The sequence below is a fragment of the Petromyzon marinus genome, chromosome 52 (genome assembly GCF_048934315.1).
Source record: "Petromyzon marinus isolate PM22_M1 ecotype Great Lakes invasive population chromosome 52, UKy_Petmar_22M1.pri1.0, whole genome shotgun sequence".
Taxonomy (NCBI): Eukaryota; Metazoa; Chordata; class Hyperoartia; order Petromyzontiformes; family Petromyzontidae; genus Petromyzon; species Petromyzon marinus.
In genome coordinates, this window is record NC_133718.1 from 3,523,130 (window position 1) to 3,538,171 (window position 15,042).

Below are 15,042 nucleotides of genomic sequence, written 5' to 3' on the forward strand. Positions count from 1 at the left end.
GCGGTCCCAATCTCGACCCCCTGGGCGCTGCAGCCGGCCCCTTGCCAACCAAACACTTCCCGCCGGCAGCCCCTGGAAATGTCAACATTGGCGAATTAGTAATGCGCCGCGAGTGGGGCCGTGTGTCCGTTGATGTTTGTCAGACTGTTCATACCGTGCCGACGATTTGAGATGTCGCCGTGGTCAACGCTGTTTGCGGGCAGCGGATTTGCTTTGTAAACACTTCTTCAGTCAGGTGGTAGAGCTGTTGAGCAGTCGATATTTGACCTCCAAGGTCAGCTCTGAGAGTGAGCCATCTACCAACCTACATACCCAACTGCATATATACCAATTAATCCTACCTACCCAATCACCAATATCTACCTATATACCTATAACGCCTTACCTTTACCTAGCAAACTATATTTCTGCCCATCACACTTACCTACCCAATGATCTATACAAATCGCTATCTAACTATATATATATTAAAAGCAAAGTTGTGAATATGTGTGTCTGTTCCAAATGTTTAGCATACTTCGCGACATGCAACAAACTTGAAATTTGGCATGTGGGTAGTTTCCAGACTGTACACAATGCAAAAAGGAAAAAACATAGACTTTTGTATTTGGGGGGGGGGGGGGGCGCAATAATGGATATATTTTGCACGGCAAGTGAGCGGTGACGTCACATCTCAGATGTCACCCCCATGCGGCAGCGTCACGCAGTGTGCCTGCTGACGTGACGACGTCACGACCCCACCCTCGGCGTAGGCCGTGTATTAATCCAAGACAAGAATCCAAGTCTCGGGCGAAGCCGGGTAGTCAAGCTAGTATATTTATATAACTACCGACTACCCAGCTACCTGCCCAACTCACCTCGCTGCCACATTTCTGGCCGTGCGTGCGTTTGTGTCACCAGATTTGTAGAACTTTATTTGCACTGGGCACGAGTTTGGGAAATGCGTTTTACTTCCCGAAGCGTCGTATAATTCAGAGAATGCGGAATTCACCCGCAACCCCCACCCCAACCCACCCCACTCCCAAATTGGTGGAAGAGTTCCACGGCACTATAAATACATTTAATTTATGCAACTACACTGCATTAATGCTGCGCCTGCTGTTCGTGCGCTGCTGCGTATTTAAATGTGTCATCGTCAGCATAATCATCATCACCAGCGTGCGTGTCACCTTGCTGGAGAGGAGAAACACGTGGACTCAGAAATAACAGATTTTTTTAAAAATCCAAAATGTTTTTAAGCCACATGCCGAGGGGCGTCACTTATCCACGTGTTCGGCATTTCCGGACGCCCACAGTGGCTGGGCCACATACTTGACAATCACTCGAGTCACGTTTATTTCACGCCAGCTCTGTACCTGTTTTTTCTTCTTCTTTTTCTTCTTCTTCTTCTTAAGACCCAATCACCGTGATTGCGGCGGCTGATCTGACAAGAGCTCAGAAGCTCAGCAGGATTTTGTTTTAAGCCTGCGTGTAATTAGCGCTTGGGCGCGATGAGACTGCCCGGGACAAAACCAGGTGTTGGAACCTCGGGCGATCAGCTGGCCAGGTGATGTCTGGACGCCACCCCCCCCTCCCCCGATACTCCACAGCGCTGCCTGGAAACCGGATTGGGGGTGGAATCCCACCCCCCCTCCCCCCCTGGCCAACTGGGAGACACCACGCGGCCTTTCCGCCTTCGTGAGTGGCCTCTTCCCATTAATCGTCTTCTGCACGGTCGGGTCTGTCAGCTCGCATATCTCTCGTCGGATTGTTGACCCGGGGGGAGGGAACGCTCGGGTTAGCCGAATAGAGACGAGGAGAGAGAAAACGATAATCTGTGGTTTTCTGCGGGGGTGTTTTTTTTTTTTAAACAAACATCACTCTGAGAGAGAAATGCCGAACCCGGGCCGTGTGTGCTCAGTGCCCGGTTATGGAGGAAGTGAATGGGGAGCCGAGGTCTCTGATTGCTCTCCAATGGAGGCACTGAGTTTTAGAGTGGGCCGCCGTTAAGAGCAGTGATTGATTTATGGACTCTTAACGGGCGCTATTAGGACTTGTGGTGGGGGGAGGGGTGGAGGCGTTGGGGGGAGAGGGGATGGGGTATTGGGTAGCTCACTGCACGATAAATCCAGTTCGCTCGATTACCGGCTACGGCTAACGTCAGTGGTAAATGATATCTGATTAAAGGGTTCTGGGCACCTTCGATCTTCACCAACCAGTGTGGTGTTGTATGGTCATATAACCCCTCCCCCCTCCGTAACTGATACGACGTGGGGAGGCCTTGATCCAGCAGTGGATTGACAAAACGAGCTGAACAGTATCATGGTGTTTATTTTTTTACCAGGATGGAAATAGGGGCAATGTGATCGTGTTTGAAAGCAGGGCTAAAAATACTCCGGGCAAATTGTGTTAATTTGCAAGCAACACATCATCTTTAGACTTGCTGTGACAAGCACAATATCTATTCCCAAAGTGAACACTAAATTTAGTCGAATCCTATTTCACATTTCATGCGCCTGCTACGTTGAACAAAATCGCGTCTGCTTTTGTTCTGCAAAACTCTTCTACGTCAGCTCAAGCCTTCCCGCGAATCACGTGATTTCTGTGAAGTGGCCACCCCCACTCGCCCCGCCCCCTATGAGAACAGACGCCGCTCTGTGCAGAAGCAGCATCGTCAAGGTCCTCAGGCAGCCTCTCCCTCCTCCTTCTCGTCTCCCCTGGCCCTGTCCTCCCATTCATCCACTCATTCCCCATCCTCTTCCTCTCGTTCCCAATTCTTTCTCTTGCTCGTCTTCTCTCTCTCTCTGCTATTGGCGTCACGTCGCCAGACGAAGCGTCCACTTGGAGCTCTCACAGAGCGAGAATTGCACCACTCTGTGTGATAGAGAACGGCTCGCGAAAGCCGATATCGCAGAAATACTTTTGAGTGTCCCTCTATAAGTGGTAACCTTCATCACACTCGGGCGTGTTTCATCTCCCGACCCACCCTGCTCCAGACGAAAGATCAACGCGTGATTGCCCAACCGATATTTTACATTTGTAGAGCTTGAACTTTACGAAATTAAGTCGAAAATCAAATTAACGGAATGTCCCCTCGTGCATTCATTAGCAGGAGAAGTAACGAATCTTCCAAAATATAATTGTTTAATAGCCGGGTGTGAATCTGACGTCGAGGCAGAGTTGATGGATCACACAGATTTGGCGCTCAAGGAGACACTAACCTTGCATGACAGTGTGGTGTTGCCCATACGAGGGAGTGCAGCAAGTAGGTTAGGTCAGGCTGGCTTTCTGTGCAGCACAGTGTGTTTTATCCTTTCATGCATGGGTATGCTTCGTGTACCCAGGTTTCCCTCTGAAAGGTGCTGTAGTAAGCAGACTTGAAAATTAATATTGAGATTCAGTGAGGTTTTCTTGAGCGAATAAATACAAATGATTGAAACCAAACAATATAAGTATCTGTGCTGGGTGAGAAGTGATGATGTTAATATTTGTTCGTATCATTTGTCACACACACAAGGAGCTGTCCATGGTACTGAACACAGGGGGCTGTCCGTGGTACTTATCCCAAGTGAAATACACACGGAGTTGTCCGCGGTATTGAACACAGGGGGCTGTCCGTAGTACTTATGCCAAGTGAAATACACAAGGAGCTGTCCGTGGTACTGAACACAAGGGGCTGTCTGTGGTATTTATCCCAAGTGAAATACACACGGCGCTGTCCATAGTATTGAACACAAGGGGCTGTCTGTGGTACTTATCCCAAGTGATATACACACGGAGCTGTCCATTGTATTGAACATAAGGGGCTGTCTGTGGGACTTATCCCAAGTGAAATACACACGGAGCTGTCAATGGTACTGAACACAAGGGGCTGTCCGTGGTACTTATCCCAAGTGAAATACACACGGAGCTGTCCGTAGTACTTAACACAGGGGGCTGTCGGTGGTACTTATCCCAAGTGAAATACACACGGAGCTGTCCGTGGTACTTATCCCAAGTGAAATACACATGGAGCTGTCCGTAGTACTTAACACAGGGGGCTGTCCGTGGTACTTATCCCAAGTGAAATACACATGGAGTGTCCGTAGTACTCAACACAGGGGGCTGTCCGTGGTACTTATCCCAAGTGAAATACACACGGAGCTGTCCGTGGTACTTATCCCAAGTGAAATAACACAGGGGGCTGTCGGTGGTACTTATCCCAAGTGAAATACACACGGAGCTGTCCGTGGTACTTATCCCAAGTGAAATACACATGGAGCTGTCCGTAGTACTTAACACAGGGGGCTGTCCGTGGTACTTATCCCAAGTGAAATACACATGGAGTGTCCGTAGTACTCAACACAGGGGGCTGTCCGTGGTACTTATCCCAAGTGAAATACACACGGAGCTGTCCGTGGTACTTATCCCAAGTGAAATACACATGGAGCTGTCCGTAGTACTTAACACAGGGGGCTGTCCGTGGGACTTATCCCAAGTGAAATACACACGGAGCTATCCATGGTACTGAACACAGGGGGCTGTCCGTGGTACTTATCCCAAGTGAAATACACACGGAGCTGTCCGCGGTACTGAACACAAGGAGCTGTCCGTGGGACTTATCCCAAGTGAAATACACACGGAGCTGTCCGCGTTATTAAACACAACGGACTATCCATGGTATTTACCTCAAGTGAGACACACGAGGTACTAAAAGCATGAGCAAAAGATTGAGAAAATTACAGGTGGTGCACCTTCACCTATCCTCTTCCTCAAACAAGAGACGGACAGTGATCCTCTGTATAGCCTCTTAACAGACTATTGGTGATAGGAGGAAGGCCTGCAGAGCACACGATGGAGTGGATGTTCGATACCACGCCCGGTCGCCTTTGTCTCCCCCAGTACTGATGTATACACACTGCACCAGGTACTTATTTAAGCCTGCATCGACTTAGGGGAGACCCAGGGCCGGTTAAAATATTCACCACTGTTATTGGTCATGAGCGGGAATCAAAGTCGGATTGCCGGGTTCATAACCACTGCTCGACCGCTCCCACATCGCACATGTGCCACACGTACACACGTAACCCCCCCTCACCGGCCAATCTCATCTCTTCACAAAATCCTCTCGCAGGTTCTACTGGGACCTCGTCATGCTGCTGCTGATGGTGGGCAACCTCATCGTGATCCCCGTGGGCATCACCTTCTTCAAGGAGGAGACCACGACGCCCTGGATCATCTTCAACGTCTTCTCGGACACCTTCTTCCTCGTTGACCTCGTGCTCAACTTCCGCACCGGCATCGTGGTCGAGGACAACACCGACATCATCCTGGACCCACGCAAGATCAAGCGCACGTACCTACGCACCTGGTTCCTGGTGGACCTGGTGTCCTCCATCCCCGTCGACTACATCTTCCTCATCGTGGAGAGCGGCATGGACTCGGACGTGTACAAGACGGCGCGCGCGCTGCGCATCGTGCGCTTCGCCAAGATCCTCAGCCTGCTGAGGCTGCTGCGTCTGTCCAGGCTCATTCGCTACATCCACCAGTGGGAGGAGGTGAGCTTCTTCACGAGGTGGTGGTGTTTTTTTATTTTATTTTATATGTAATGCTTTGGGTATCCACGTAGACGTAAGTCTATAAATCTGTGTATAAATATATAGGTCTCTTTGTAAGCCTATGAGTCTCTGTATATTTCTATGGGTCTCTGTGTAAGCCTATGAGTTTCTGTATACATCTATGGGTCTCTATGTAAGCCTATTAGTCACCATGTAATCCTATGGGTATCCATGTAAGTCTATAAGTCTGTGTATAAATATATAGGTATGTATGTAAGCCATTGAGCCTCCATGTAATCCTATGGGTCTCTATGTAAGTCTATAAATCTGAGTCTCAATGCAATCATATGGGTCTCTATGTAAGTCTATAAATCTATGAGTCTCAATCTAATCATATGCGTCTCAGTGTAAGTCTAAAAGTCAATGTCGAAATATATGGGTCTCTATGCGAGCCTATGGATCTCAATATAATCCTATAGATCTCTATGTAAGCCTATGAATCTAGGAGTCTCAATGTAATTGTATGGGTCTCTGTGTAAGTCTATAAATCTACGTAGAAATCTATGGGTCTCTGTGCGAGCCTATGGCTCTCAATGTCATCCTATGGGTCTCTATGTAAGTCTATAAATATAAGAGTATCAATGTAATCCTTTGGGTCTCTATGTAAGTCTATAAATATATGAGTATACGTATCAATGTAATCATATGGGTCTCTGTGTAAGTCTATAAATCTACGTAGAAATCTATGGGTCCCTGTGCGAGCCTATGGCTCTCAATGTCATCCTATGGGTCTCTATCTGCAAGCGTATGGGTACCCTACGTTAACCTACGGGTCTCGATATAAATCTGTGGGTCTTCTCCGGGAGCCGGTGGGCATCGCTTGCAGGGCCGGTACAGTAGCAGTTGGCACGCAGTTTGACATTCCCGTCGTCCTTGTGTGGTGCGGCGTTGCACCGCCTCTCTCCAGTAGACGCTCCGTGAATCTTTTTTTAACGGCGCCTCGTGGCATTTTCCCCAAAAAAAATGTTAAACAGATTCCCATCGAATCGCTCAATTGGACGTAACGGCCGGGCGAGCGGCAGCAGGCACGGAGGCCCTTGGGGTGACGTTCGGGGGCTCCCCGACGCAGCCAATAACTCCGCTCGCGTCGCGCGCATCGCGCTCACGAACTCGACACTCCCCCCCCCTACCCCCTTCCTCCCCCACCACCCCCCCCCCCACAACCGTTCCCCCACCGGTCCTCTTTCCTACATCGCCCCGTCAATCATCCAGGCACGATTGGGAGTACCGTACGGTGCTGATGAACCTTGATAAGGACGGAACCGCGCATGCAGTTGCCTCTATGGCCTTGTGATTATTCAAATGAAGTAAAGTTTTTTTTAAAATGTCATATAAATAAATAGATGAGTGTGGGTGGTGAACGGGTGGCTCACGGGTCAGAGCACTGAGCCGGCGCCGCAGAGGGCCTGGGTTCGAATCCAGGCAGCTGCCTGTGATTAAACCGGGGTCCTCAGTTGAAGCGGGTTGATGCTGGATGTAATTACCAGCGAAACGTCGTACTCAAACATTGTAAATGTTGTGAATTCACTCTTCAACACACCGTTGGGCTAAAGTAGTGAACTATTTTGTCTTTTGTCAACGTGACACTTTTTTTTGCTGATTGGCGGTGTCGGGTGGTGGAGTGTTACGACACATTTATAAATAACGCGATTTAACCCAAAAACGTTTATTATGAATAATATTGGTCGCAAAAGCCTCCTACGTGTTAAATTAATGGTCTCATCCCAATCATCAATGGTACTGCACAGATACCCCGTGATATCACATTTGTGGTTGTTATTTTTTGTTCATATACCCAATTTGGGGAGATTCCAGCGTCACGAGAATTCCGTTGTTTCGGTTTCATTGGCCTGCGAACCAACAAGGTTACGCACGCGGTGATGCACCGTTAGCCGCGCAGTTCCTCCAGAAGATCTCACTGAACGCTCTTTGCAGGGGGGTGTGCGAGGTGTGCACCGAGTGTCGATAAATAAAGTAATCGATTAAAAGAAACAAGTATCCTTGGAGGAGCTCGGAAAGGATTTCTACAACAACAACAACGACATCTGCTCATAATTGTTTCGTTTACATTTGCCGTAGTCTCTGGATTATTAGACACTCTCAAAACGGCGCGGTGAGATTTAAAAAAAATGAAATGAAAAAATAATTGGTTCTATAGTAGCGAGAATACGGCATCGCTATGGAGAGGCACTGCCTTCCAGAAGATGAATATTGAACACGCTGCTATGAAATGGGGAGAGAGATTCTTCTACAAGGTGATTGTGGACGGCTGTCGGTACCTCCTGCCCCCTGGCCGGTAATGTATGGCCGTGAAGAATGGCCTTCCGGAATATGGTTTTGAAAATCTAGATTACAACACATCTTCCAGAAGACAATGGCTCCTATGTAAGTCTATGGCTCCTATGTAAGTCTAAGTGTGTCTATGGCTTCTATGTAAGTCTACCTGAGTCTATGGCTCCTATGTAAGTCTACGTGTTTATGGATCCTATGTAAGTCTACCTGAGTCTATGGCTCCTATGTAAGTCTATGTGAGTCTATGGCTCCTATGTAAGTCTATGTGAGTCTATGGCTCCTATGTAAGTCTATGTGAGTCTATGGCTTCAATGTAAGTCTATGTGAGTCTATGGCTCCTATGTAAGTCTACGTGAGTTTATGGCTTCTATGTAAGTCTACGTGAGTCTATGGCTCCTATGTAAGTCTATGTGAGTCTATGGCTTCTATGTAAGTCTACCTGAGTCTATGGCTCCTATGTAAGTCTACGTGTTTATGGATCCTATGTAAGTCTACCTGAGTCTATGGCTCCTATGTAAGTCTACCTGAGTCTATGGCTTCTATGTAAGTCGATGTTAGTCTATGGCGCCTATGTAAGTCTATGTGAGTCTTTGGCTCCTATGTAAGTCTACCTGAGTCTATGGCATCTATGTAAGTCTACCTGAGTCTCTGGCTTCCATGTAAGTCTACATGAGTCTCTGGCTCCTATGTAAGTCTACGTGAGTCTATGGCTCCTATGTAAGGCTATGTGAGTTTATGGATCCTATGTAAGTCTACGTGAGTCTCTGGCTCCTATGTAAGGCTATGTGAGTTTATAGCTCCTATATAAGGCTATGTGAGTTTATAGCTCCTATATAAGGCTATGTGAGTTCATGGCTCCTATGTAAGAATGTGTGAGTCTACGTGAGTCACTGGCTCTGATGTAAGTCTCTGGACACGGGAGCCAAGTGGCAAACCGATTTATGACGCCGACGATCGAAGTCGACCCTAACCCTGACCCCCCGTGATGATGAGCCGCGCGGGCGTCACTCGAGCGAGCGAGCGCGCGAACGGGCGAGCGGACGGCCGAGGTCCGGGCCCCTTCAATGTCAAGGTCACCCAAGGTCACCAATCAGCGTCGCTACAAACGACCTCCGCCACTGCCGCCCGCCTCCAGCAGAAGCGGCGCGAGGTTTGCCCACCTTGGCGGCGAGCGGTGGGACAGCGGTTAGCTGCGCTGCACTGCGAACCCGACGACCCCGAAGCTCGATTCCCACTCAACGGCCAACACCAACACCGGTGCCAATTGTCTCTGAGCCGGTCCTAGGCCTCGCCTAGGCCGACTCAGCCTCAATTGAGTAATTGGTGCAATGTGTAAACATCGCAATAGGAGAGACAAATGCGGTCGGGCGTGGTGCTTACCAACCATCGCTGCTCGCTCACAGCATTTGCCCCGACAGTCTATACTGAGGGGGAGGTTGTCTGTTTTAGTATGTCCACCCTTGTGTGAGTGTGTGTGCTCTCCACCTTAGCGTGAGTGTTTGTGCTGTCCACCCTGGTGTGAGTGTGTGTGTGTGCTGTCCACCTTAGTGTGAGTGTGTGTGCTGTCCACCCTGGTGTGAGTGTGTGTGCTCTCCACCTTAGCGTGAGTGTGTGTGCTGTCCACCCTGGTGTGAGTGTGTGTGTGCTATCCACCTTAGTGTGAGTGTGTGTGCTGTCCGCTCTGGTGTGTGTGTGTGTGCTGTCCATCCTGGCGTGAGTGTGTGTGTAGCCCACTTGCACTCACACGCTCCCTCGTAAATCGATTTAATTAACAGAGTGTCTACGTGTCTACGTGTCTGTGAGTGTGCGTGTGTGTGTGCATGTTGGCCGGTCTGTGTGTGTGTGTGTGTGGGGGGGGGGGGTCATATGGTAGACTATTGTCTTTGGGATAGGTTCTCGCTTAACAGCACTTGCTTCAGAAGTATATTAAAGGCTATACGGGGGGGATGTATGTGTTGTTTTAGTTTGTACTGTCTTTGGGACTGTGGAGGAGGCTCGTAAAGGACGCTGCTACTGGGGAGTTGGAAGCAGTTGCCCTCCGGCAACAACGGAGGGTCGAGAAGCGACGCTCACAACAACGAGTGGGGTGCGTGGTGGCTAAAACAGAGCAAGTTGGCATAGTAGGGGGCACAGGTGGTGCATCGGCCAGTCATCTCAGTCAATCAACCTTCCTGCCAGCGGGCGTTCGACACTTCACGTGGCCTTAACGTGCACGTAGCCTGGCATAAGCGCCATTGTGACGTCATCGCCACTTAGTGGCGAATGGCGGTTGTTGTTGTTGTTGTTCTTGTGTATGGTTGTGTATGTGGTGTTGGCCACCCGTCCCCTCGTGTGCTGTGCCGGCCTTCATAGGTTCGTTCGTTCGTTCGTTTCTCAGTTCGCTCGTCCTGGTGAGGGTCGTGGTGGCAGCGCATTGAGTAGGGGCGGTCCACACCTCCCTGACGACAGACTCTAGATCTACATTACTATACACTATACACTACACTATACACTACACTATACACTACTATACACTACACTACTATATACTACTACACTATACACTACACTATACACTACTACACTATACACTACACTATAATCTACACTATACACTACTACGCTATACACTATACTACTATATACTACTACACTATACACTACACTATACACTACTACACTATACACTACTACACTATACACTACACTATAATCTACACTATACACTACTACGCTATACACTATACTACTATATACTACTACACTATACACTACACTATACACTACTACACTATACACTACACTATACACTACTACACTATACACTACACTATACACTACTACACTATACACTACTATATAATACACTACTATACATTACTAAACTATACACTACACTATACACTACTACACTATACACTACACTGCTATACACTACTATACACTACACTATACACTACACTATACACTACTACACGATACACTACACTGCTATACACTACTATACACTGCACTATATACTACACTACTACACTACACTATACACTACTACACTATACACTACACTGCTATACACTACTATACACTACACTATATACTACACTACTACACTACACTATACACTACTACACTATACACTACACTGCTATACACTACTATACACTACTACACTATACACTACACTATACACTACACTGCTATACACTACACTATACACTACTACACTATACACTACACTGCTATACACTACTATACACTACACTATACACTACTACACTATACACTACACTGCTATACACTACTATACACTACACTATACACTACACTATTATACACTACACTACTATACACTAGACTGCTATACACTACTACACACTACACTATACACTACTACACTATACACTACACTATACACTACACTGCTATACACTACACTATACACTACTACACTATACACTACACTGCTATACACTACTATACACTACACTATACACTACTACACGATACACTACACTGCTATACATACTATACACTACACTATACACTACACTATACACTACACTATTATACACTACACTACTATACACTAGACTGCTATACACTACTACACACTACACTATACACTACTACACTATACACTACACTACTATACACTACACTGCTATACACTACTACACTATACACTACTACACTATACACTACACTGCTATACACTACACTATACACTACACTGCTATACACTACTACACTATAAACTACACTGCTATACACTGCTACACACTACACTATACCTACTACACTATACACTACACTGCTATGCACTACACTATACACTACTACACTATACACTACACTACTATACACTACACTATACACTACTACACTATACACTACACTGCTATACACTACACTACTATACACTACACTATGCACTACACTGCTATACACTACTATACACTACACTATACACTACTACACTATACACTACACTGCTATACACTACTACAAACTACACTATACACTACACTGCTATACACTACACTACTACACTACACTATACACTACTACACTATACACTACTCCACTATACACTACACTGCTATACACTACACTATACACTACTACACTATACACTACACTGCACTACACTGCTGTACACTACACTATACACTACTACACTATACACTACACTGCTATACACTACTCTACACTATTACACTATACACTACTACACTATACACTACACTGCTATACACTACTACAAACTACACTATACACTACACTGCTATACACTACACTACTACACTACACTATACACTACTACACTATACACTACTCCACTATACACTACACTGCTATACACTACACTATACACTACTACACTATACACTACACTGCACTACACTGCTGTACACTACACTATACACTACTACACTATACACTACACTGCTATACACTACTATACACTATTACACTATACACTACTACACTATACACTACACTGCTATACACTACACTACTATACACTACACTATACACTACACTATACACTACTATACACTACACTATACACTAATACACTATACACTACTACACTATACACTACACTGCTATACACTACTACACACTACTACACTATACACTACACTGCTATACACTACACTACTACACTATACACTACTACACTATACACTACACTGCTATACACTACTATACACTACTACACTATACACTACACTGCTATACACTACTAAACACTACACTATACACTACTACACTGTACACTACACTGCTGTACACTACACTATACACTACACTACTATACACTACACTATACACTACTACACTATACACTACACTGCTATACACTACACTACTATACACTACACTGCTATACACTACTATACACTACACTATACACTACACTATACACTACTACACTATACACTACACTGCTATACACTACTACACACTACACTATACACTACTACACTACACACTACACTGCTATACACTGCACTACTACACTACACTATACACTACTACACTATACACTACACTGCTATACACTACTATACACTACTACACTATACACTACTCCACTATACACTACACTGCTATACACTACACTATACACTACTACACTATACACTAAACTGCTATACACTACTATACTCTACACTATACACTACTACACTATACACTACACTATACACTACTATACACTACACTATACACTACTACACTATACACTACACTGCTATATACTACTATACACTACTACACTATACACTACACTATACACTACACTGCTATACACTACTATACACTACACTACTATACACCGCACTATACACTACTATACTACACACTACTACACTACACTGCTATATACTACTATACACTACACTATACACTACTACACTATACACTACTACACTATACACTACACTGCTATACACTACTATACACTACACTATACACTACTACACTATACACTACACTATACACTACACTACTATACACTACACTATACACTACTATACACTACACTATACACTACTACACTATACACTACACTGCTATACACTACTATACACTACACTATACACTACTACACTATACACTACACTGCTATACACTACTATACACTACACTACTATACACTGCACTATACACTACTATACTACACACTACTACACTATACACTACACTGCTATACACTACTATACACTACACTATACACTACTACACTATACACTACTACACTATACACTACACTGCTATACACTACTATACACGGACTCTAGCTCTTCCTGGAGAATTCCCAGGTGTTCCCAGACCAGCAGAGCGACGTAGTGGGACGTGCTGCCCGGTAGAGTTCCAGGGTGGAGTCTACCGGGGGGGCATCCTTACCGGGTGTCCTCGAGCCACCTCGACTGGCTCCTCTCGATCCGCAGGAGCAGCAGCTCGACTCTACGGCTCTCTCCGATTACCGAGCTCCTCATCCCATCACGGAGAGTGAGCCCGGAAAACCCTACCGATAAACCAAATTTCGGTCCCTTGTACCCGCGATCTCACCCCTTCGGTCATTACCCGAAGCCCATGGCCATAGGTGAGGGTGGGAACGTAGATCGACCGGTAAACCGCGAGCTTTGGTCGAGAACTCGGTTCCCGTTTCACACAGTGTGCTACTCGCGCTAACAGCACCGGCGCCAACTGTCTGTCCAGGCTATACGCTGGATCTTTGTCGTTGTGTGTTTCTTTGTAGTTAGCGCTACGCTGCGCTACGAACCCGGCGACCAGAGTTCGATTCCCGCTCACGGCCAACACCAGTGACGATTTACAATATGAGACCTCCTTTGCCAGTAACAAGATATAGGAATTGGTTTTACCCTTTTAACTGGCACAAAAACTAAAAGGGTAAAACCTATTCCTATATCTTGTTTCTGGCAAAGGAGGTCTCATATTGTAAATGCTCACCCCGAGCCCTCAATACTCTGATAGTGCGCTGTTTTTGAGTTGTACGCCTTTTGGCGTCTTCTGGTCCAACACCAATGGAGACTAGGCTCTAAGAAAAGCTGTCTCGGGTGTGGACCAATCAAATTCAAGGACAGTGCCAATATTATTATCAGAGTTGTCTTTTTTGTTTGCATTTTGGCTGCTTGTGTTGTGGTTATTGCAAACATGATGCCTTGAATAAAGGTGTCAGTTTTTGTGCCAGTTAAGAGGGTAAAACCTATTCCTATACCAGTGACGATTATTCTGAACCGGTCTTGGGCCTCCCCTAAGTCAACTCAGCTTCAAATGAGTACCTGGTGCGGTGTGTAAACATCACCACTGGGGAGACAAACGCGGCCGGGCGTGGTGCTGGCCACCCACCGCCTCGTGTGCCGTTTCGGCCTCACAAAGGTGCTCGCTAACAGCACTTGCCCCTACAGTCTGATAAGGCTACACGGAGGGGGGAGTGGGTGGGAATCTTTGTCTTTGTGTGTGTCTGTCTCTGTGCTCTTCCGGCCTTGCATATGTAAAGACGACTTGAGACACTTCTCTTGAGGTGGCACTTCATTGAAGACACGTTCACTTGACACAGGCGGAGATGCCACTGCAACAGCCCCGAGTCTCCCGCGCATCTCCCTTTTATATATGGACCGAGGCCACGCCCCGCCCCCCCCCCCCCCCCCTTCCCGAACCT

At 46.4% G+C, this 15,042-nt stretch overlaps 1 protein-coding gene across 1 annotated transcript in view; it reads left to right on the forward strand.

Moving 5' to 3' along the window:
• LOC116953507 (potassium/sodium hyperpolarization-activated cyclic nucleotide-gated channel 2-like) overlaps positions 1–15,042 on the forward strand; it is an 86,782-nt gene that overhangs the window by 42,449 nt on the left and 29,291 nt on the right. Inside the window, exon 3 of the mRNA XM_032973763.2 lies at positions 5,093–5,516. Coding sequence (XP_032829654.2) covers positions 5,093–5,516 — 424 coding nt within the window. The remainder of the gene's footprint in view (positions 1–5,092; positions 5,517–15,042) is intronic.